The sequence below is a fragment of the Acipenser ruthenus genome, chromosome 10, assembly GCF_902713425.1.
Source record: "Acipenser ruthenus chromosome 10, fAciRut3.2 maternal haplotype, whole genome shotgun sequence".
Taxonomy (NCBI): Eukaryota; Metazoa; Chordata; class Actinopteri; order Acipenseriformes; family Acipenseridae; genus Acipenser; species Acipenser ruthenus.
The window spans coordinates 41,269,901-41,295,859 of record NC_081198.1 but is presented as its reverse complement, the minus strand read 5'-3'; the positions used below and the strand labels follow the sequence as shown (position 1 = coordinate 41,295,859).

At 34.7% G+C, this 25,959-nt stretch overlaps 2 protein-coding genes across 2 annotated transcripts in view; both read left to right on the top strand.

The window, feature by feature from the left end:
- The first annotated feature begins 788 nt into the window (after nucleotides 1–788).
- On the top strand, nucleotides 789–3,160 carry sp5a (Sp5 transcription factor a). Its single transcript, XM_034022638.3, has 2 exons — nucleotides 789–1,109; nucleotides 1,556–3,160. The coding sequence occupies exons 1-2, from the start codon at nucleotides 1,059–1,061 to the stop codon at nucleotides 2,633–2,635; spliced, it is 1,131 nt and encodes a 376-aa protein (XP_033878529.2). The 5' UTR covers nucleotides 789–1,058; the 3' UTR covers nucleotides 2,636–3,160.
- A 2,407-nt stretch (nucleotides 3,161–5,567) lies between these two features.
- LOC117409527 (glutamate decarboxylase 1) overlaps nucleotides 5,568–25,959 on the top strand; it is a 44,535-nt gene continuing 24,143 nt past the window's right edge. Inside the window, exons 1-5 of the mRNA XM_059032267.1 lie at nucleotides 5,568–5,804; nucleotides 6,612–6,645; nucleotides 13,386–13,498; nucleotides 18,373–18,430; nucleotides 19,171–19,242. The gene's annotated coding sequence lies outside the window, so the exon portion shown is untranslated. The remainder of the gene's footprint in view (nucleotides 5,805–6,611; nucleotides 6,646–13,385; nucleotides 13,499–18,372; nucleotides 18,431–19,170; nucleotides 19,243–25,959) is intronic.

The window sequence follows — 25,959 nt, the reverse complement described above, 5'->3', positions numbered from 1 at the left end:
ACTAAGCATTCTGTATGTGTATATTTAAAATCTCCCCATTTTAACCGAACCAGCAAGAGACAGTTAACAAAACCTGCATTAAAAAAAAGAAAATGCATGTACTTATAGCTGCATGCTTCTAATTTTAAGACCTGATTTACAGTTGAATGAATGGCTACAGAAGGGGGAAGTAAACAGTCTTCAGATCAAAGGCATCTTTAAAGATTTAGCTCCCCATTCGTCTGTAACACTTAAGCGCTAAGAAAAAAAAAAGAAAAAAAAAAAAACCCGAAATGCATATTTGCATATTCACTAATGCATAAATTCGTCTTAAAAAAACAAATTACCCTGAAAACGTTTAAGTATGATGTATTTTATAGAATACTTTAATTGTTTGTACGAAGAGTTATTTGAAGTCAGAGGATCTAGATTAACTTTGTTTCTCTTCTGTTGAGTATTTTTTGTTTAATCTCACCATCAACCCTCATTGCTAAAGTTATCAAACACAGTACTAGCAGATTTCTCCAGAGATAACAATGTCACATTGTCACTTAAGGCTCTGGTACAAATCCGTAATTATAAAAAGGGGGATCAGATGACTTGAACGTCCAATAATGGGGTCTCCAGGCGGCATTGGGGCTTTGATCAGGAAAATCCAATTATTTGTGTATATACATTTCCCACATAGTGATTACTTCATTAATTGTCCCGCCTTTATCTCCTCCCTCCCTCCCCCCCCCCCCCCCCCCCCTAATAATCAGTTCTTTTATCCAGACCAACAAACACACCATAGGAGCTTTGTGGATTCAAAGGATTTGCTTTCCCTTCTCAAAGAACCGCTATTCTTTGATGATTGGGCAGCGGCAAACTTCAAAGTAATAAATCTTATTTCTGACTGGCTGGCGGCCCACCAAAGTCCTTATCAAATTCTAAGAAGTGATCCCTCACTCCTCAGATAGTGTAAGGATATCTTCAGGAGCAGCAGCAAAGCAGACAACGGATTTTCTACATGAGGACAATTTTCTTTTCTTGAAGATTTTCTGTGTGAAATAATTATTGTGAAAAAAAAAAGTTTGGTCATGGCTGCTGTGGGTGTGCTGCGCAACGACACTCTGCACGCTTTCCTCCAGGTTAGTACCCGCTGTAGACAAAGCATTTCTTTAAAAGCTGCACATCTCTAAAAGGTATGGTTTTGCTTCTAGTACAAGGTAGCGAAATTATTTTCTGCAAACTTTGAACAGTAGTACGTCTGATTAAATTAATGTTATACAACGATTCAGCTGACTTTTCAATTATATATAATCTGTAAAAAGAAACATTCCTGCATAATAAAGTTGAGTTAATTACATGCAATTGGACACGAACTTTTTCGTGGTGTAGTGAAATGCGTGTGCACTCTTGAAACTTTATTTTATTGAAAATGAAATAACTATTTAGTGTGTGGTTCTTTGTAGGAGGAACTTTTTTTTAACCACAATTCCTTTCAGCTTTTATTTTTATTGTATTGTAAAGTTGTTCTAAATGGCTATAAAGTATACAACAGTAATATATATATACATTTTAAATTGTTCAACAGGATCGCACCCCGAACTCTTCACCTGAAACGACAAAAAATTCTCCACTGGCTCTTTTAGCAGCCACTTGCAGCAGGATTGGACATCATCACGGTTCAGGTCCTGCAGAATTTCTCCCGGTCTCATATGACCCGACTCTCGGTTCTCCATCTAGAATATTTCACCCTTGGAGTGCCGAAGGACCATGCAACCCTACAGCAGGACTTCAAAACAGCTCGAGCTTGGGAATGTCCCCTCAGAAATCTCAATTCACAGCGCACATGCAGTCATCTTTTGGCTCTCATGAACTCCCCCTAACACCTCCAGCGGATCCTTCATACCCCTATGATTTTTCACCTGTGAAGATGCTGCCTTCCTCCATGCAGTCACTACAGTCAAGTTGCCCACGCACATATGTACCTGCTGTGACCTATGCAGCACCGGCACCTATTGCACCTGCGATGTCAGGTTTTGTTCAGGGACACACTGGTCTTCTTCATCAGCAACCCAGGCAACTGACTCCCAACCCGGGAGACGACATTCCCTGGTGGAGCCTTCAGCAGGGTAACCCAGTTAACCACCCTTCCTCCCTTGCCCCACATCGCTTCCCCCTCCACAGGAGCCTAGTCCTGGGGCATTCTGACTTTGCACAATATCAGACTCAAATAGCAGCCCTGCTTCACACAAAATCCCCACTTGCCACAGCCAGGAGGTGTCGGAGATGCAGGTGCCCAAACTGCCAGTCATCCAGTTCCAGTGATGAGCCTGGAAAGAAGAAACAGCACATCTGTCACATACCGGGGTGTGGAAAAGTATATGGCAAAACTTCCCACTTAAAGGCTCACTTGAGGTGGCATTCTGGAGAGAGACCATTTGTATGTAACTGGCTGTTTTGTGGCAAAAGCTTCACCAGGTCTGATGAACTTCAGAGGCACCTCAGGACACACACGGGGGAGAAACGCTTTGTCTGCCCCGAGTGTGGCAAAAGGTTCATGAGGAGCGATCACCTGGCCAAGCACGTAAAAACTCATCAGAACAAAAAGAGCAAAGTGGGAGATAAGAGCACGGAACACGTAAAACGGGAAGAAATACGAAACAATTAGCAACAATGAATAAACTTTCTGCTTAGAAGCAAATGGACTAATCGTGCAATATAATTTGAAACACAATCGTTTAAACCTGTATTGATACTGTATATTGCAATAGATACATCTTTCTTTGGTAAAATTTACTTTGATTTCCTGATGGTAAATATATTGTCTTCAAATCGGACCCTTATAATTGATCCCAATTATGTAACCTTTTTTGGGGACACAAAGCGTATTACCTTTGAAACATACCCATCGCGATCAACACATATTCACAAAACATACTTCTTGTTTAACTGTGTTTCTCTGTGTAGGACTACATATATAATGTTATAAACAAGTTTTTGAACTTGTGTATTTTTGTCTTCGGTGGAAGATTTAACTTTCGTGTATATATTATTTAATAGCTTTTATTGAATGAAAGTGTTTTAATTGTCTTTCGCTCCATGTGGGGTGCCCTATACAGCATGCTTTTGAAAATAAATGTTTGTGTTTAAACGACCCAATACTGTGTGAAAATAAAGAATTTAATATGTTTAAGCAGTCTGAGACATATGCCCGTTGACTACTGTCATTTAACATGTTTACCAATAGTTTAGAGGCGAGTTGGAGAAAGTACAACAGGTAAATCCTCTGTGGCAGAAAAGTTTAAACATGAAAAGTAGACTTTTATTATTGTTTTTATGAATTCATTTTTTTAAATTACATTCTATCTTGCTAAACAGCAAGTTATAGCTGGTACAAAACCAAAATGTTTATTAGTGCACAAGTAAAAAGTGTTTTTCAGAACGCATTTGTCACAGAAACTTATACAACTCCTTGTAGTAGCCTGCTTAAAACAAATAGGTGGCTGTGAAGATACATTTAAATAAACGCTACCTGAGATATATACACCATTTCAAGCCGATTTAAATTTTGTTTTGGGTAAACGAATTAAACTCTATTCGAATTAAACAATATGTTACTGTGGAAAGTTAAGTAAAGTTATGTTATGCATCAGACTCAGAGGAGGAAATGTAGTTGTCTTATTTTTAAATAGTTTTTCAAATGGGTTTTTCGTTATTTAACCAAATAAATCAATTAATGTTAATGTGCTTTTTTTTTTTTTTTTTTTTTAAGTATTTATGTAAGACAGTAATGAGCGTTGTTTTTTCTTTCTCAAATAAATAATCTGCTGTAGATAGTAGTTTACTTTTACATTTTCTTTTTTTTTCTTTGAATGGTTTGTTTTTATTTGTGTTTCAAACACGAGTGAATGCTTGCTGACCCAAAAGACTATTGTACTAAAAATAGCATTTAGATGTTGCTCCTAGTGAGTTTTAATCGTATAGATAATGTAAAAAAAAATTAAAATTAATTTAAAATAACTTTAAAAAAATTAAAATAACTTTAAATAGCGTAATAAAACTTGAGCAGGATCCTTTGCATTTATTAATATTGAAGTTAAGATTTATTTTCTAAAATAATACTTAATAATCAAATAATAGTATTGACATCAGTTGATTGGTTTAGATACTTGTGCTCCTGCTAAGTGCTGCCTGTTTTGTACTTATAACGTCAAAATACATCTATTGCTGCATTCACGGATTATATACGTTCTTCTTGTCAAGGTTTGGTTGTTTTATTACACAGTAAATTATACTTAGTTGCAGGACACTATAGGATACATTTTCTCTCGCAACAGCGCCCCCTATTGAAAATCAGATTAAGTATTTAGCTAAACTAAATGCCAGGGTAGATGGGAGATGTATAGTCTCTCCGTTTTGTTGTTAATATAATTAGCCACAGTTTAAATTGAAATCATACTTTGTCAGATACTTGTTGCAAGCACTACTGAAGACTGGTGACCAATAAACCATTCCCATGCTAACATTCTGTACAGGATCGACTACGGTGTAGGAATATTCATTATTTTTCTATTTTCATTTAGACAAATGGTCTGGATTTAGTATTATGTCTGGATTAAGAAATTGGAATCGAAGCAATTAGGATTAGTTTTTTTTTTTTCTCACTCTCAAAAAGTTGAGTTAATGCATGGCATTGTGTCACAATCTTCACATTGATGCATATAGGACGCGTGGCTATAGTTTTCTTAATATACTGTCATTATTATCAGTTTGTGGTTTCCAAAAATCATAGATTCCAAATGTTTTAATTGTGTTTCTTCTGACAAGATTCTTAGTGTCAGCAGTAAAGCGACAGGGCTGGTGTCTGTGATTCTCAGAGCATGAGATATCGGAATTCTCTATTCTCTTTATATTTACCGGTATATCAACTAACAATAACTGTAACATCAAATGCACCGGTTGTCACAGGGATGGTTCCCTAACCACAGCAACACCATTATTCTATATCTGAAATAACAGAAATCCCCTCCAATGCAGTATTGCTTGCAATAAACGGCAGTACACATATAATGCAGTATATTACAGCAATAAAATCCCGTCTGAGAATGCCATGCAGGTGAGCTGTTGACCAGCTAAGATTTGAGAATTGAAACAAATATCTACGGTTTGTGTTGTTTATATGGCACTCAGAGGGAAGAGCCTATAACATAATGGACACTGTTTACTTGTATTGATTTAGGAGAGTAGACAACAAACAGTTGTCTAAAGTAATGTTTAATTGACCTATTTTTTGACCAGCTTCTTAACCACTAACAAGTCTACTGTACCAGCACGAACAGCTGAAAACCAGCAACGACCAACTTATTTACAGCTGTACGCTACTTCAGCAGGCGTACTCTCGTGCCCCAGCAGTAAACTGTGGCTTATTTGTACTCGGCTGGATGTTTTAAAAATACGAAGTTTAAATCGCGTACATTGAGAACTTTAGCATTCAGTGCACACTAGCCATGTCGTAAACGCGGGCGTTTTAATTAAGGTGTTTGTCTTCCCCGGTTTCATTTACAAGAGCGCTTGTTAAAGCAACAGTGTTTCTATGGAGATCAGAAGGCGTTTGTTCACTATCGTGTTACTTTCTAAATGACAATCAACATAAATGTTTTGAGAACTGTTTCTCGTTTCTTATCGATATTGTTGTCAGTGGCAAATTGTAATAATCCGTACAAAAAAAATACAAATAAAAAATAAATAGAGGACTTCAACTAAATGTATAATTAGGCTAACTGTGTGAGCTGTGGTTCTTATTTCATACGAGAAACAGCACGTCTTGAAATGCACAGGTACCGTATGAATATGTTTTAGAAAACATTGTTTTAATATTATATATGTTTATACAAGCTCGGAGTATGTTATTTTATGTTGTGATTATGGTTCTTGTTTTGCTTAGGTTATAACGCGTTGAAAATTCGCCAAGAAGTTAATCAACTATGGTAAACTATAGTTTTATTCCACCTGGTTGCCGAGCTGCACAAGTTGAGTTAGAATGATTGTGGACATGCTAGCAAAATACAAGTTTTCCGCATCTATTGTTTTTTCTCACAAAAAAACCAACATTCAGGTATAATTTTAAGGTTCTTCTCAAACACTTATCAAATGATACATCACTCAGAAAAGAACAGTCAGCTTTGACCTTCATAGAAACAAAAAAACGTATCTTTTGTTATAGCTTTGAAGGTCCATAGTTATTCCAGTTTTAATGGCAAACTTCAGAAGATCAAAGGTCATAGGGTGATGGAATATTAGCACAATCAGTAAAATATGTGTCATTGGATAGTGTTTTGAATTTTCTTTAATTAAGCCCAGAACTATGTACTATGTAGCTCATGTAGAACAAATGTTATTGATAAAAAGGTTTTATTTTTGTCCAGAACAATGTGATCTCATATCTTGAGAATTATGGGTGATACGGTGGACACATGCAGTTTGGTATGATTTGTTTTCTCTGGACCCACTCCATATAAGAGATGATGAGTCAATGGAATGGACTGTAGTGTGTTGATTTCACATTGAATAACCCTTTATTGGTTTATGTTTTACAGCAGCATCATTAAATTGCCGATTGATGATCCCCTGCTTTTTATTTTCAGGTTTCAGGACAGCTTGAGGTTTTGGGTCCAGAAGGTTTGTATTTATTTAGAATGTTAATACATTTACTAGTGTTTAATAAGGCCCATGGTAAAACCTGGTATGAATCCAACTGCTATACAATGGGTCTTTTTCCATCCCTTTATGCAAATTAGCAATACATAAATATATATAGTTATGCCAACTTTGACCACTGGTGTCACAATGGAGGACATCTGGATGCCAGATGGATCATGTACTATTTGAAAGTGCAGCTTAATATCAGACTGCTTTAACTGTAAGGTGGGTATAATATGACACATTGAAATGTGGTGTGTTTGCCAGACTTTAGTATGTATTTAACATGTATGAGTGCTGAGAGGAAGATCCCTAGTTAAGGGAGGATATAGATTGTCAGTCACAAGCACCCCAACCCTCTAAAAAAAAAAAGGACTGCTGTGGATTGGTAAAACTTAGTGGAAAACCTCATTCTGTCTACACTGCCACGTATTGATTTTGGTTTTTAATATATATAGCCTTTGTTAGCCCAATAAAAGTTGTGTATTGTTACTATTGTGCTGACCAAGCTGAGGAATGTAATCTTTCTAAGCCTCTCTGCTTCTTTTAAAAAACCTCTGCAATCCCTATTATAAAAATCTCCCACATGTCAGAATTTTGTCTCCTGAAAACATATGAAAGATAATTTATTTTTCAAGTGATCTATTTCATGAGGATTTGTGATTAAACTGCCCCTTACACTCTGTAATATACAGTTTATGCTTCCATTATTTACTGTTATATATTTTTTTTAATCAAAAGTGTAGTGTACTGGTTGTAAGAACTGGCTGCAACAGTAGGGTTTGAACACGGATCAGATGCAGGTTTTGGAATGAGATCGTCCCAACCTGTCTTGGCTTGCATCACCCATAACAGCAGGCATCCTGACTCAACAAACCCCCCTCCTTAGAGAAGTTTTCCTTACAGTCACCCTTTGTTAAATGAAGACTACAAATGTACCATAGAACTGATGTCAAGGTAGTTAGTGATACATTTGAAATGATCCAAAGCACCTAACAGCAACATTCATTAAATTTATTCCCCTGCCCTGAGAGCTTTGTTTTGTGAGCTGTCATGGTAACAATAATTCTAAATGGTAATTCATTCTGATTTGCTCCAGTATCAAAGCAGTAAGTTGTTGAAATGTCTACAATACTAGGTACTATGTGTATTATGGTATTTGTATAGTTTTCACTATTGCTCTAATTAGCTGGCACCCTGCTTCAGTGCCTCTGTTGTTAAATTATGCATTTCTTTTGTTTCCTGGCCCTGAGAAATCTTGTGGTATTGTGACCTATACACTGTGTTGACTCCACCCAATTCTATATTGTACTCAGGTAGAGAAAAAAGATTCAAATCTCAATTTTAGAGTAACCATTCAGAATGATTTCAAACATCTTAAAAAGGTGAAAGAGGTGTTAAAAATTGAATTTTTAGCTAAATGTCCTTTAATTCACATTTATTCCCCATTCAAGGACTGTTTGGTATAATACTGGTTGTGTTTTTGTTTATGTATAATGATACAGATCCTGTAGCAGTGTGGAGTAGTGGTTAGGGCTCTGGACTCTTGACCGGAGGGTCGTGGGTTCAATCCCATGTGAGGGACACTACTGCTGTACCCTTGAGCAAGGTACTTTACCTAGATTGCTCCAGTGAAAACCCAACTGTATAAATGGGTAATTGTATGTAAAAATAATGTGATATCTTGTAACAATTGTAAGTCGCCCTGGATAAGGGCGTCTACTAAGAAATAAATAATGATACATGCCTTTATTACAATATAATGCATTATGATGATACACAATGTTTTATCCCCAGAAATATTAATCTGTGTGTGTTTTTTATTGTAAACTCTTTCATTCTTCAAAGAAAGAATGAAAGAAAAAAGTTGCTTTAGTTAAAAGCATTTGAAGCGTTTTCAATGAATTGCCTGCAAAGAGAAGCAGGTGCACCTTTCAAAAAATACCTTTTTATTATTTAAACACTTCTCTAGTGTACTGGCTACAGAGCAATTATCAAGTGTGTTATTATTATTGCTTTCTCTCCTGTAGGTAACCAGTTTTGTTTTACCTACTCATATCCATAACATTTTAATTAAATAAAAAATAAGGTATTAACAAATATGTGAAATAATTACTTTTTAAATCAGATGGGATTGTTGTGGAAACATTCGGAATACGGTCAAGGTAAATTTAATAGTTACGTTTAAATCTTACAGAGTACATAGTATTTATTTATACATGTTGATAGAACGGACCATTGTATAATTATATATTTCGGCCAACAATATATGTCTCGGGGTAGGGGTTGTTAACAAGAGACGATACAGTAGGTATTTTAATATTGGGGATATATATATGTATATATATATATATATATATATATATATATATATATATATATATATATATATATATATATATGTATATATATATAATTAAAATAATTTCTTCTAGGCAACATTCCACTGAAGAGGTGTCTTGTTTAAATAAGGTAAGCACTTGTTAGTCACACTTTGTTTTACAGATTGTTTTTAAAATGAAGCCTGTCTCCAGCTTTCATTGCTCATTCATTCTTGTAGCTGTTTATTTTAACCAAAGATTTCATGTATAAGTATTCCTGACTACGTATATGGATTAAATAATTTTTTTGTCTTTGTTCAGGCATCTGTAAATGGGAAATTACAAGTTCTTGAACCCGGAGGTATATGAATTTGTATGTTTTTTTTTATTTTTATTTTTTTTACTAGAGATAGTCTATTACATTGCGCTTTTCAATCCTGTTTTTCTTATACCTGTAGTATAATTAGGGCTTCTGTTTTTTGGTTTTTATTAATTTCATTTTTCGGTGCTTATTTTTAGCTATTTTCGAGTTTTCAGTTTTCGGGGCTTTCGTTTTGAAATTTATGAAACATGAAATTTATGTTTTTTCGGTTACTTTCAAAATACTTGGGCGTTTTTTTCTGTCAATATATGTATAGTAACTCGACAGTACTTTGCACACTTAAGTTGTACCTTCTTTCCTTTTCTGTCTTCCACAATGAAATTCTTATGGTCACGGGCACATTGTTCTGGGGTTTTTGTATGTGTAGGCATTTTGCCACAATTTGCAATTCTGTTTTAAATCCTCCGCATCTTAACTGTAATACAGCTTTAAATCCCATGAACAAGCCTCCTTTCCTAATTGTAATCTTGTTTTAAATCTCACAAGTGGAGTCGACAATAGAAATGTAGGAATGTGCTGCCACTCAGTAGTTGGGGTGAGTTTAAAGTATTCAGAATGAATCGATGATAGATACGGGTCATTCTATATGAATCAATCAAAAAACGACAATGTTTCACTTGATCTCCTCTGATTTTGATAAACCTTTGCACATATTATTGTCTTTGGAAGAAATGGTTACACTGTGAATTGTAGGCCTGAGTGACCTCCCATTCATGAGATACAGGTCATCAAAGCTTGACCTGATTTGGACACCCACCCTACCTTTACATGGTCACAACTTCCTCCATGATTGTCATAGAAAGCTGGTGTTGCTTTAAAGCTGTCAAATATGAATATATATATATATATATATATATATATATATATATATATATATATATATATATATATATATATATATATATATATATATATATAAAAATTGATGTGAAATACAAGATAAAAAAGATGTGTGCATCTGTGACCCTTGACGTCACTCAGGTCAAATCATGTAACCTTGGATTTTTGTCAGTTTTTGTGCTGTGCTACAACCAATGAAACTTGCAGGATGAGGGTCTAGGCTACAATCTATCAAACACTGACAAAAATCCAAGGTTATGCGATTTGACCTGGGTGAGGTCAAAGGTCACAGAATCACACAACTTTTTTTTTTTTATCTTGCACAACACAGAACATTCCATAGAATGAGGAAGTTATGACCTTGTAAAGGTTGGGGGGGGGGGGGGGGGGGGTCCAGAAATTGGTCAGCTTTGATGAGCTATATCTCATGAACGGGATGTCACTCAGGCCTGAAATTTACACTCTTGCCACTTCTCCCAAAGGCAAACATGCATGGGATTTAAATGCATTTTTATACAAATCAAAGGAGGTCAGTTTTTAGTGGTTGATTTCATATGCAATGACACATGTCAGGAAGGAGGGACATTTCCCAGCTGCACTGGTAGTAGGTATTATTTTTTAATCATTTGCTGAAGTATAATGTAAAAATGGTTTAAGTGGCAGTTCATATAAACAGTGCTGTTCTTCATCATGAATTTATGATTACTTAATTGGAAAACAGGAATGTCATACAGTATTTGTTTCATTACATTTTGAATCCTAAGAACACATTTTTAAGAAAGTAAAAGCAACTCAGACTTACACAATATTCATGAAATGCTTTTTTGTTCTTTTAATTGCAGATGCTGTAGTGGTTGAGCCAGTTAAAATTTCACGGTATGAAAGTCCTACAAGTTTTTTTCCAGCACCAAATACTGCATATGGCATTTTGGTCCTTGGAAAATGTTTAACATGAAAATATATTGTCATTTGCACATTTTACTACATTAATAAATAAAACCTGTTAGTATATTTTCTATGGTGTCATTTAAATGTCTTTACAGTAACAGCTGCATTGCAATCTTATAGATTTAAAATAAATTGCAAAGCTAAATGGTTGAAGTATCATTAAAATGATAAAACCCATAAGTGGTATTATCAGCAAAAAAACATTATTACTACTCAGTTTCCTTATTTTGCTCATACATATTAAGATTCCAAGGGTGTTTTTTTTAACATAGATTACATACAGTTATGTTATATTAAAAGTTTAGCCCGGGGCTTCTTTGTAACACCTCTGCTACTTTCCCATTACATGGCTTAAACATTTTGCTATAATAATCTTTGGTGATGCACAGCAGTGCTGGAATATTGAAGAACATGTATTTATGCTTTGACTTATATGGAGAGATGGACATGGATATGTATTGAGCTGTCTATACATGCTAACAATTAGCACAGCCTTGAGAACCGCACTGCCAATTGTCATGACACTTTATATTTAAATTAGCACAAGAGGAATAATAGGAAAATAACAAACTACTGTAGAAAGAGAAAATGTTCCCTTAAAGATCTTTTTTGTCAACGTCTGCCTGATGTGCCATTTTATTGGGAAAACAGCCCAAGCAAGGTTCATTCATTGCACATGTATACAAATGTATTTAATATAATAGTAAAAGGATCTTCTTTTGTAATTATTTGCACATACTGTAAACTGTACTGTATTTAAATATGAATTTTGCATTGTAATCCAGTACTGCTCTGTAACACATGTAAGTCACTTTTGATAAGTGTCTGCCAAATAAATAAAAATAGCATTGTAGAAATAAGATTTGTATAAAAATATAATTATTTACATTTTTATGTCTGATTTCCCATGCTGAATGGAACATATGTTTATTACAATTTGTTTTAAAAATATAATTGCATATGTTCTATACAATTATTAGTACATATTTGTAATTGTTTAAAGCAGTTAGTACAATAATAATATTTTCTCAGCGTAGCAATGGGCAAAATAGACCAATATTTCTTTATGAAGTGTATAGTATTTGAACTCTATAATCCAGGCCACATATTTATTATCCCATTGTTAGGCGAGATTATATTTTTTTTAAAGTAAAACTTTTAGAACTATGCAAGAAGCAACTACAGAGCAGCAAACTGCCAGAGATAAGCTTTGTCAATGACTGATGGGCTTTAAACCTTTCCAGAAACCCTTAGTTATTAAATGCTTTGCGTCCTGAAATTATTGAGACTGATGGAAGTCTAAGCATGGCTATAAATAATGTGCTTCACAAATACAGAAATGTTTTACAGTGCAGTATTTCAGTTCTGCTTTGAGTATGGCTTTCAATGATGTGGCTGTAAGGCTGTACAGTACATTGCAAACACTTGATTACAAAAACAATATTTTTGAATGTTATTCCTCATAAGATCGGGTATAGTTCTGCTGTTGGTCAAGATACCCAATTTGTGATATAAATGTGGTCATATAGGCTTATAGGATGGTGAACGTACATATATGAGGGAATATGGGTACAAATAGAAGTGAATGGACCAATGCAGAAAGCCGACATGGTTGCAGTCCTATAACTATAATATACTGCTTTATTGATCATATACAAATAAAAAAATACAGCTATATTTATTTTCTATTTGTGACCAACCTTTATTTAGTCAATTGGGATTTTCATAACCAAGAGGGAAAAAGGTTGATGAAGAGAATACCATTAAGATATAGGTGGCCGATTTAAGGTGACGTCATTTTGAATTGACTTTGCATTTGAAAGGAATTTCACCAGGTGTCTCTGGTATGATTTTTTTTTTTACAGTAGATGACATTAACCATAGTGATGTTGGGAGTAAAGCACAATAGAAATCAATATGGTACTGTTGATGTTGTCAGCATTGTTTCTTTGTGTTGTGTGGCATACAGCAGACAACATGTGTGCATTGATTGGCTGAAAGATTCTTATTCTTCTATATTTTTTGGATACACAAGAAGCAGAGCATTCCATTGCAAGTGCAATGTGGACAACTTTTTCATTCTGAATACGATAGTTGTTTTTTGTAAAGAGTTTAACAGCTCTGCCTGTCAGAAATGGTCAAAACAGATCCAATATGAAAGTACTTAAAAATGTCCAATGGGAAAGCAGAAAATGTTCTTTAAATTACCACTTTCTATATCATTACAGGAATGGAAAACATCCAGACGTTCCCAGAACCAAAAAACCAGTTGTGGCGATGGGCACTGACACAAAACCACTAGAGAGTATCCCTGAAAATATAAGTGTCATTACTGTTACCGGTATGCATTTCATAATTTTATATATGATTTTGTAGAGGCTTGGTGGTCCAGTGGTTAAAGAAAGGATGTTCCAGGTTCTATCCCAGCCACTGACTCATTGTGTGTGACCCTGAGCAAGTCACTTAACCTCCTTGTGCTCCATCCTTCGGATGAGACATAAAACCGAGGTCCTATTGTAAGTGCAGCAGTTGTGATGCAAAGTTCACCCGCTAGTCTCTGTAAGTCACTTTGGATAAAAGCGTCTACTTTAACCACACTTCAGTGTCTGTACATTTGGTGCATAGCTGTATTCTGTGACTCTTAGTCAGTTTCCTTTACCAGTGCTGTCTTGTTTTGGAAAGTCTGCTTGTAAGAGCCACACAATTCTGAACATGCTCACAGCATGACAATACATGCTGCTAAGTGTATAGAGATCAAACTAGACCTTTGTTCTAGTTGTAAATGTTGTTAAAAAGTTTAGGGGTTTGGATGCTGAAGTTTCCTTGCGGTCTTTGCTCTGCGCCCTTATTAGTTCTGTCAGCCAAAAGCAATTTTCTATGTTATTTGGAAAAAAATAAAATAATTCTGTTCTCAGTAAGTTCTGTAAATAAAAAAATATAGTTGTGGAGGGGTAAGTGCCTATTAAGCAATATAATAATTAGCAGGTGTTTGATATTTCTTCATGGTATTTCTTTGATATGCCTGTTTCATCTCGCAATTGAAAAAAATATATTCCTGATTCTACAGAGCTTCATTTGGACAAAAGACTTCCAAATGCTGTGAAAAAGATGTGTGCAGTCACGAAAAAGCAGCACATTGAACCAGAGCTTAACAGTACCACAATAAAGTATTAACTCTTATACAAGGACATAATCTAGTATGTGTAAGCATTTTTCAAATTAAAAATATGTTGAATAGTTTTGGATTAAACAATTTTCAGTCTCTGTATGGAGAGTTTTCACAATGAAGCTGACATCACTGTGAGACAGTGAAACAAAAATCATGCACCTGTGACTCTTGCCAAAAAAAAAATCTTTCAACTCAAAGCTCCAAACACATCTGCAACACTACAAGGTTCAGGCAATGTATAGACCTGTATTATGCAGTTTAAAAATCTTAAATGTTTTGAATAATTCAATTAATTGGAAATGGATGTAAAATCCAGGTTTGTTGTGCCGTATTTAACATTGAAAGTGTCACGACACTTCAATAATTGCTTATTTGTATCAGCAATCCAAAAGGAAAATCACTTCCAGTATAAGTGTAGCTGTCATGTCTACATCTGACTGACTGACAGACAGTTTTTTTTTTTTTTTTTTGGTACTTATACTTATACTTCAACGTGACTGAGCAGTCATTTTAATATCTCAATATACAGCTGATTATTTCAAATGTTGAATGCATTCTGCTGTCCACTTTGATATTTAATATTTAGCGAAGGGGTTATATAACTTTTACCAAACAATGCGAGGAAGAGATTCTGTGAGTCACTGAATAAATGTTGGGACTCTATTCCATGGTTTACATAACTTGCGTCACAACTGCCTCAATGAAATAAAATGTTTAAATGTATCAATCTTTTGTGCTTGAAAGAACCATTTCAGTAAAACACAATACATTCTCAAAGTGCTGGTGTTCTAGCATCAATCGATGATTTGGAAGCTGTTTTACGTTAACTTTCTATTAACTCAATAAAAACCATAAATATACGCATCGGTTCAACACCATGTTGCACTATGTGTTGTATTTTCATATACAAATATTAAGCCAATTTTCTTTTTTCAGGTGAAAAAGACATAGACACTAAGGAACATGAGGGGGCAGTTACCATTTAGTCTTCCGTCAATGTTTCATCATCACATTCACTTCAGAATGTTAACTGGAATTCCAGCAAGCCTGGAGAAAGTTCAGGGGGGGGGGGGGGGGTAATGACAGTGAAGACGAGGCACAGAGTGAGGATGAAGAAAACAAAGCACCCATACAGCTGCTTGGAGAGGTAGATGCCTTTTATACATGTATCAAACTACTCGTCCAAGACCAGGGATGAAAAGGGATAACTAAATGAGCATTTTGTCAAATTAAATTAATAAATAACACTGGAGAAAGTGCAAAGAATAAAGTTTAAATACATGCATCCATCATCCTTAAAGAGTAAGTAAGAAAAATATAGCATTATACGTCCCCACGTGTTGCTACAACTGTTTAAATAACGTACCTGTAATTTTTCTTTTCATTGTTAACATCCTGACAAATTTGTACACTTAGAACTTTGAACTCTGTTTCAAAGCTCTTTTCAAAATGGCTGCTCTAGTGCACTGATAGTGTAAGGATTATTACCCACATTGTCAAACAGGTAATACAGCAGTATGTAGTACAGAACAGAAAAGCCAGAGCACTTACGTTTTTTTTTTTTTTTTAATCGCTCTTCCTGCAGTGATTGAGAGGCCAGATCTCAAACCCCAGAGCACTAGAGCCATGCAATTATAAAGGTCATCAAAACATTATTGGTATTGTAATACAGTATATAATACACACGTTAAAGTGCATGAAGAGGCTAGTTTGACTTGTCATCAGATTTTTTTTTTTCACTAGTGCATATACAGTAATTAATCTGTTGTGTTTTTAATGTACATATTGAAGAAATAATACATATTTGAAGTTGAAACATTGATCAAATATTATTTAATCAAGGTGAAGGTCATTGGTTTAATTTACCACAATAGCAATAGGACAATTTTAATATTGTGCACTGTGCTTGGGTGATGAGTGTTCCAATATCTGGGTCATTGTTGATATTTTGAAACTAGGTACTGAAGTAGAATTTGGATCTCACATTCACATCTAATTTAATTGGCCATTTCCAGCTGGATTACACACTTCTAATACAGTATAGTGAGAATAAATATGACCTACTCATAAAAGATTCATTACTAGATTTTCAAAAAAATGTATTTGATATAAAAGAAAATGCAGTGACGTGTCATCAGCTAAAAAAAAAAACACTTTCTATTTAGTCTGTTTCATGTTTTTCACCTCATCCCAATTACCTCAATCTTCTATCCCACATTCCCTGACACACAGAGGTCATCAAAAGCCCTGACTAGTTTTGTTTAATCTCAATCAAGATCTAATAAAGACAAATTGACTTCCACTTCACTGGCGTTAACAAACAGAGCTCTGTCCACTCTGAAGGTTTTAGACCTAGTTGCATTACAAATAAAATAAATGCAATCCTGTTTCATATTGCAGCAAGGGCATATTGTATGCTAAAGACTGACTAAGATTAATACTGGAGCATCTTAGTCAGATGCTATATACATTTAGACTGGTTGCCAAGACTCTTGATAAGCTACTAAATTCATAGCACCACAAGAGAAAAGCATCATGCATATTTCCTGTGTGTTTTTATATTCTTTGCAGTGGATATGTATGTTACTGTCAAAGTCTGTGCTCAAACACAACCTATCTGAGTCAACCGGGCAGGCATAAAACTGTTTCTTCTCTGTTGCTGCCCATGATTGATTATACTGGTGTTATTTATACACCACAGAATGGATGCGCAGTACAAGCATTGTGTGGCAATTGGATTTTAAAACATATCACTGTAAATTATATTCTGCTTTACACTGGTACTGTATATTTGTCTCCCAGATGGTAATTTCATTAGTTATATATGGGCACTGTGCAGAAGATCAGATACCACAATATGTATGTATTTTATAAACTAAATAGTAGTTATCACTTGAGCTCTGTGGAAAGGAAGGTGTTTTATTTATGCCGATATAAACCCAACACTCCTTGAACTTTAGAAATGAAATATTCTGCCACACTGTGGGGCTGTACTACTGAGGGACAGACCTGGAAGATAACCACACTGATTTTCATGTGTTCATTTCAGTTTAAAATAAATCTGGTAGCTTTTATTAGCCCGAGGCCACAAGTAAATACTAAGTTTGTAGGTAAAGGTAAAGAAACTGATCCGTAAACTTCAATAACTTACCTTCAGTAGTCTACATTTTTTCATATATCATGCAAATGTGAAGAGTGTACTTTTCTTTTCTAAAATTGCATGAGCGCTAAGCCTGTGCAATTTATTTTTCAACACAGAAGCAATAACATGATTGTTGACATATGAATATGCTCTTTTTGGTAAAACAACAGCACAATAACAGTGATGTTTCTTCTTTTTTTCAACTGATTTTACTCAGCTTTGTTTTATAAATGAGTATGTGTTACAACATAAGGATTCTGTTTAACTTAGGGTAGGGAGATAACCTCATTAGTCATACCCCACAAATTTTTTTTTTTTTTTCTGTAGACTTCCAAATAGTTTTGTTCAATGAAAAAGTAATGGTATTTAGGTTGCATAAACATTTCATTAGTACAGAGATGTTTTAACACCCTACTTCTGTCCATCATTTTTTAAACAAACAGCTATGTCATTAGTTACTACCAGGGCTGTAGCTGTCAGTCAATCAAGTCATGCAAGAAAATATATAATTTCACTCAATTCTCATATTATTTTGAGCAACTCATTTGTTGGCGTGCAAGTGGCTTTAAGTGACTTTAATGCTTTTTTTTTCTGTTTTCAGCAAATAGGAAACAGGTTTATGTGATTGACACATCCTGCCAGAAATATCAAAGCATGACTGTTTGATATTGTTAAATGTTCAACAACATGTATTTGTATACTGTACATAAAATGTGGTAATTCTATTTAGAAATTAACACACAATCAAGATTGCTAATTTTTGAACATATGTAATGAAAAAAAGCACATATGCATCCACTGGATTAGCTATCTAGGAAATGCTTGTTTCATGTTAAATGTTTAGTGTAATACATTAATATATAATAATATAAATGAAGGTTATTTTTTGTTCATTAAATTTCAGTTCCTACAGTCAATAATGGAGCAGAATTATACCCTAGCAAGAAAACTTTGTCAGATGAGTAAGTTCCCGCAAGTATTTTGCTTTAGTATTTCAATGCCTTTTACACTGCAAGTGATCTATTTGTTGTGTGTGTAAAACATGTTGTTTACTGTATGATTGGTCTGTCAGAATGTGTTCAAGACTCCCATCAGTCTTTTTGACAGACTGATAATAATCCAGGCCTTGGGGTAACATTAATCAATCTGTTTTCAAGTGACCGATAAATTATGAAATCTATATAATAGATTATTAAATGGTCAAAATATATATATATATATATATATATATATATATATATATATATATATATATATATATATATATAATTTTATATTTTTCTTTATTTTTTATTATTAAAACATTTTTGAAAAGAGGTATTACCTGCAGTATACAAAATTGAAAAGGTTTTTTTGGGGTGTACGCAAGGTCTAAGATAAAAATAAAAAAAACGTCTGGACAATTCAGACAAAGTACACAACACCATACATTTCTCATTGCATAGATTGCATCTTGGATAAGATTAGGTTATTGTTTGGGTTATAACTACCAAAGTGTGACTTCATGGGATTCATTTAGTTTGCCTTTTACTTCTATTAACACATTTAAGGCAAATAACAGCCATCATGTTTGTCTTTTTGTTGACTCCTGCTACTCTTTGTGTGTTATATTTATCTCATATTTTTTTATAAGCCCTTCTCATTTGCCAGGGGCTGCAGAGAGATTAATTTCATTTTTCCTTTTCTGATATTCTACCCACAGTTCTTATTTATGAACCCGATAACCTAGAGGCCAAACAATTTATTCCCCTTATTGAAGAGAAGATGCTGATAGGTAAGCTTGAAAAACTGTTATCTTAGCCCTCATAGATCAAATCATATTTCACTTTCTGAGATGTGTCCTATTGTATCCATGCTTTTAACTTAACAGTTTTAATTTTGTATTGTTTCATTTTTTATAATTTCACTATCATGAAAATGACTTTTTATCCTCAGTCTTTTACTGTTATGCACCCTGAAACTGAGTCATTTACATTTTTATGAGAAATTTAAAGGATTATGTTTTTGCATATTTTAATGAGCTTTTCAGGAAAAATATGCATGGCACTTAACCATATAAAATTTGTTAATTTGTTTCTAAATTTGATGAGTTATACAAGATTTTTAAAAAAAAGTAACGTTTTAGGTCAAGTAAGGGCTTTAGCCTTTTATTTTGCAAAAGAAAGGTTTATCAAAATTGTAAAGTTGCATATATTAGACATTTTGGATCTAAGGAACTCCTTGAAGCTGGAAGTATAAAATAAAAAAGTTCTCCATTAAGTTCTCCATTTAGCAAAATTAACTTACATACATTTTTTTCTGTTTCACTTGCTGAGTGAGTGAGCGAATGATGGAGGGAGGGGGGGGGGGGGGTGAAAATTTAGAATCAGGAGTTTTCCTTAAGTTAGGCATTTATAGCTCATCATCGCTGCCTTTATTATAAATGCTTTCCTGTTAAAATATATATATATACTGACGGTTTGCATTTGCGGCTTAAACAACAATAACTAAGTCTGCATTTTTTTTTTTTTTTATTGGTCCGCATGAGTACCTGTGAACCCCAGTCTAAAAGGCTTTGTCTGACCTGCCTGGCACTTGCAGCGTCTGCAAACTCCAACACTGGGGCTTCAAGTTCAGCATCTGCTTCCCTCAAACCCTGTAATCTTTCCTCTGTAGGTTCAACATCCGTTACAGAGAGCTATGTTGTGTAAAACACAGCAAGCCAGGATGATCTTGCTAATCTTCTGTGGAGTGTACTGTAATGCCCCCCAGAGACATCCAAACATCGGAATCCCATTTTGAGGATTCCAAATGTTCGCTTACAATTACAGAACAAGCACATTTAGAGATACGGTTATACCTGTCAGTAGCCACCACTTCAGTGAATACCTGTTTTCCCCTATCAACCAGCCTCTCAGACTGGCATCCCACTGAAACGCAGCTGCCACCTGCAAATTAGCAAGGATAAACAAGTCATGAGCGGAGCAACAATAGTTTGCATACACATTGTGATGTAGTTGTTGGCATCACAGATGACACACTACTTGCACGCTGACAGAATAGGTCCCCTTACGATTTACATAGAGGTGCCTATTCTGTGTTGGTGCTACAAGCAAACAGTGTGCTCTCTGCATGTCTCCTTCTAGGTCAGCCTGAAGCAGTTGGCAGATGTCAGTAATTGTCTGTTAAGGCAAAATTGCTGCATACATTGTGTGTCAGACAGGCTCAAAAAAGACAGATGGCTTCTAAATATTTAGGGACATCTCCTCCTCCTCTCTTTGTCTGGCCATGTAGAAATTATTATTATTATTATTATTATTATTATTATTATTATTTATTTCTTCGCAGATGCCCTTATCCAGGGCGACTTACAATTGTTACAAAATCACAGTACAACGTATCGTATTACAAAACATCATATTAATCCAGTGCACACTCTATATTTCTTTTATTTATTTTTTTCTCTCTCTTTTCTTTGCTTGCTTCCCTGGTAGTTTCACCGGTATTTATAGTCAACCATGTAATTTGCTCACAGTTTAGACCTGGTTTTCGCATGTCAACTGAAACGCAAACGCTAACACTGTTGATGGTTTGCTAAATTGCTATGTTTGTATGTAAATGAGGACACTCCCCTAAAGTTCAGCCCATGTCCAGCACTAACACAAGTGGGCACTAAAACACTGTTGCTAAATTACATATGTGGGCAAAGTCTGTTTGCCTATACGTGTGCCTGATTCTGGTGCACTAACTGTTTTGCGATTACCTTAGGGGTCTGCAAATGTTGCTAAATAGGGCCCATGGTGCGTTGATGTGGTATACTTACTTTTCTAATAACCCTGTATTTAAACCTTGGAGACAAACGTACGTTTTGGAGTGCTATAATTAAAAGACAGGCCTACACAAGGATTAATCCACTCCTTATAATTCCTCAGGGTGCCATATTTAACCACCCTTTTAGGCCTGTCTTGCAGTTTATGATTTTGCAGTTATGGTTGTTTTTTTCTTTATAATTGATAGCATTCATTATGTGTTTGTTTTCATCAATAACTAGAAATGATGACACCTTTTTTTTTTTAAATACATGTCTGTTTAGTGATACATATTTCTCACTATCTCGCTCTTCAAAACTGTGGAGAAATTGAACCTGCACTAAGGAGATTCTTGTACCAACACCTTAAAAACTCAAAAACAAGTGCACCTGTCTATAGAGTCCAGTAGAACCAGTCATTTAAATACTTTAATTCACAAACAAAACCCTTTAATCCCTAATATGTATTTCGGTATTCACTTCACAATCCCTCCTTGTTGTGCTCTCACTTGTGTATTAAATCCTAGTGTGAAAACATTATCCGCTTGGTTGTCCATCGTCGTTCCTCCCTTCCCTGTCCGTCCGTCCATCTGTCCAGCTTGGAAGAGTTACTGATGAAAAGAACATGATAAAGCTCATTTTAAGAAAGCAGGGTGATATAATGTGTATATACACTCAGGTACACATTAATAAACCTGAAATGTCTACAGACTGGTTTAATACTCTGCAAAGCTGTGAGAACAGATGCAGAAATAACCTAGAAAAAAAAGTTTTCACTTGATTTCCAGCTGAATGCATTCTGTTTAATGAATCATGACCTTCATATATTTCATTTTGACCTCAATTTGATGACACATACTTCTCTATTTGTTTGTCAGGCATAGGCACATTATCCAACCTGTTATCTTTATGCAGATCACATAACATCAGTATCCTAAGCAATAGTAAACACGCTATTGTTTCTAAATGTTTCTGCTTTGTGTTAAAGATGACAAACAGCTTTTGAGTAAATAATACATTACATATTTCATGGAGGAAAAGATGCACCAGTCAGGAATGACAGAGAGGTTGGCATGTGGCTCCAGACCCTAGATAGCTTTGTCATCTGGCTGCAGTCAATCAACTTCTTTTCATCAAAATATAGTTTTGTAAATGTTTGTAACTTGGTCAAAATATCACAGAGCAATCATTTTGATTCTGTATTATGTAAGTTTTAAATTTGTTCTATAAACTATAATATTGCCAAATTACCAGATTTTCTTCATATATTTTCACCAGGCCCTACCCATTTAGTTAAATGAATCCACACATTTTCAGTTACTCTAACTATCTTTAATGGAGCATGATCTATAGCATTTTTCCAGTTCAGATTGAAAACAACAACCTTTGCTTTTGATAAATCTCCTCCAGTTTGAAATTATCTCAGCCTAGTCTGTGGGTTTGGACTGAAACTGAAAATAAAATAGATTTGGTACATACAGAATATAGATCAAAGTTTGTCAAACTCTGGGCTCTCTTGATACAAGTGCAAAGGCAGATTTAGGGGTATGTTTTTTTTTTAACGTCCCTTGTATTGTATTCCTCTCTAATCTGGGCCCTTTGTCTCTCTTCCTCTGTCACCCCTTCTGATTACTCCCAGATTGTTGACCCAGGCATGACTATCCAAATAAACATTTAGACAACTACAATATTTAGGCATAACTGCTCAACTAATGCTTTTACCATAAACAATTTCTATAGTAATTCACAGACTGTCATATGGCATCAGTCATAACATTAGATATTGGTTTCTGTTTCGTTCACATACTAAGGACCTCATACAAATTGAAGTCCTGCTTGAGAGCATTAATCTACCAGTAATTCTTTTGTTCCTGCTATCCTCATTGCAACCCTATAAGTCTACACATTTTGTCATATCTCCTCCGTTGTTTTTGTTAAAACAGACACCACAGAGAGGGAATCTGATATGAAAGATGTGTTGTTTTTGTTACAAAAAGTAATTCCTAATAAACGCTGCATGTTTTCAGTATTTTAAATATTACGTCACCTATAGCTCCTTTAATATATGATAAAACTCAGCCGTTAACTGTGCAACAAGTTTCAGATCCTTTGCCACTTCATATGATAACAGTATTTTTGCCACTTATAAAAAAAAATAAAACATGCACTAGTCATCATATATGGTTCACATATATGAAGCTTATCACAGAAGCAAAAAAAAAGTAGGTTATAAAATGTTTTGTGGACTGTTATTATAGAACAAGCAGATGAACAGAATGAGGGAGATCAGGGAACCGATAGCAGTGATAAAGACAGCGAGGATGAGAGCAGTGACGAGAGTGGCAGCAGTGAAAGTGAAGGCAGCTCTGAAGAAGAAACTGACCATTTTTTTGAAGAGAAAGAAAATATCTAAAAAAAAACATTAGAAATTATTGGATATAATATTTGTATATTATTGATGTTTTTTTTTTTAATATTACATGGATTTTGCACTAATATAAATATGAACGACAAGTATCTCATTGAGAATAGAAATCAAAATGTGTACACATTTGGCACCAAAGGTGGTGCTGGTAGTTAGTGCTTTGATGCATTTTGACATGTAGAACGATGTTTATCAAACCAAACTGGCACTGGTCTAGCCCCCTCGTATGATGTTAACGGTATGGTGACATCAAAAATCTAGAAGAAGAACGTTATACTCTAGGTGTCAAAAGTTGTTGTAAACATAGCCACTGATTGCTAATCATTGCATTGTTTTGTTTGTTGTTCTTAGATATGAGTTGATGCCCATTAAACAGAAATTCTCACTGTAATGGCACTCCTTTTAAAATGTGTTCATATGCAGAACATAATAATAGCACTTGCAGCAGGAAATATCTGCCTCACTCAGCTGTTTCTTGTATTATACCATTAAAAAAGCATGTTTTTATTGCCTTATTATGCTAGTTAAGCGTAATGGTAATATATTGGTTCCTGTGTCGTGGTTATGGTATTTGTTATGGCAATCAAACAGCTGCAAACCATTTTGTTGCAAATTAAGCATATTGAACAATTTATAGACTGGATTGATTAAAGTTCCTGGCATATAATCTGAATTTTAGGTTGAGGCTACTTAAACTAAATATGATTGAAGTAAAACCATATATACACATTTGATGTTGTTAGAAATATCAGTCTTCCTAAAATATTTTTTGCTTTTGATTATTTGTGTTTGCAATTAATTAGAAATATTAAAATTAGGTGAGGGGGCCTTTTAATTCATTGATCTTGATCTTGCTGGCAAATGGGGCATATCCTGTAGTGGTGATGATTGTCATTTAGCATCGATCCACAGCTAGTTAGGGATTCACTAAAAAAAGATTTTAATTAAATATGTAAGTATGTATGCAAGAGAAACACTGAAATGCATTTTTTTTCCTTCTAATTTTCATAGTCGTAACAACTAAACTCAGAAGAGTTTGATAATAGGCATGATTTACTGGGGAACCAACTACCATCCACTCATCATGTCCTCTACATAAAAACAAAAAGACAATTTACTAATTTCTGTATAATAACGTGTACCAGTTTTTAATTAACACCCAGCATGACTATTTTTCTTTTGAAAGACGTATGTTGATCATTTCCTGTGCAACATATTTATAACAAAGCTAATGTATCATTGGGTTATTGTTGAAAATGTTTAAGCATACATTTGCCTTAAACGTGACAATTCAGGACTTGTCCCTTATAATGAAGTACCAATCATGTTGCCTCTTTGTATAAAATAAGCTTAAAAAAGAAAAGAATTCCTGGATTAAGCAATAGTTTTAAACATCAACACTACTATAGATGTAACTGAGGCATGTATGTAACCAAAAATCAGAAAAGTATTCTCTCTTAATCCAATACATGTCATTATAAATAACCATAAAACATTATATAATGGGAAAAAAATATTGAAAAGTAGTAATATATATATTCGTTTGACTAGATGTTCATTTATAATATCATGAAGCAGCACCACCTGCTGGAATATTACATATCGCATATTCATTTTTCAGGGATTTTTTTTTTTTTAATCGGACATCGAGCAGTTTTAATTGCTAGAATATCATTCCATCACGAGAGAAAACAGTTTTGGTTTGTCAGTCTCGGTTAGCAGGAACACTGAATTAACTAACTTTATTTCCTTGTTCTAAAATGATGTGGTTCTGTGACCTTTGTTGGTTCCATCTAGCACAGGTGAAAGGTGATACATTTTGGAATAAGAACAAAAGGAGGCTGTGTAGTCCAGTGGTTAAAGAAAAGGGCTTGTAACCAGGAGGTCCCCGGTTCAAATCCCACCTCAGCCACTGACTCATTGTGTGACCCTGAACAAGTCACTTAACCTCCTTGTGCTCCGTCTTTCGGGTGAGACGTAATTGTAAGTGACTCTGCAGCTGATGCATAGTTCACACACCCTAGTCTCTGTAAGTCGCCTTGGATAAAGGCGTCTGCTAAATAAACAAATAATAATAATAATAATAATAATAATAATAATAATAATAATAATAATAATAACAAAAGACGGAGCTGTCACGTGTTCAGCATCGTCCACTCTTAAGGTAAGATTCCGATTTCAGGTCACATGGATGCGACAGGTTATATGTATGGGTGCGTTGTTAAATTCATCGGTGCTCAACATCGCTGAGTCGGAAGTGACATCACTTGGTGCTCATC

Coding starts and splice junctions, on each gene's coding strand:
- sp5a (XM_034022638.3), top strand. CDS start 1,059: ATGGCTGCTGTGGGTGTGCTGCGCAACGACACTCTGCACGCTTTCCTC. Junction 1,110..1,555: donor CTCTGCACGCTTTCCTCCAG/GTTAGTACCCGC, acceptor ATTGTTCAACAG/GATCGCACCCCGAACTCTTC.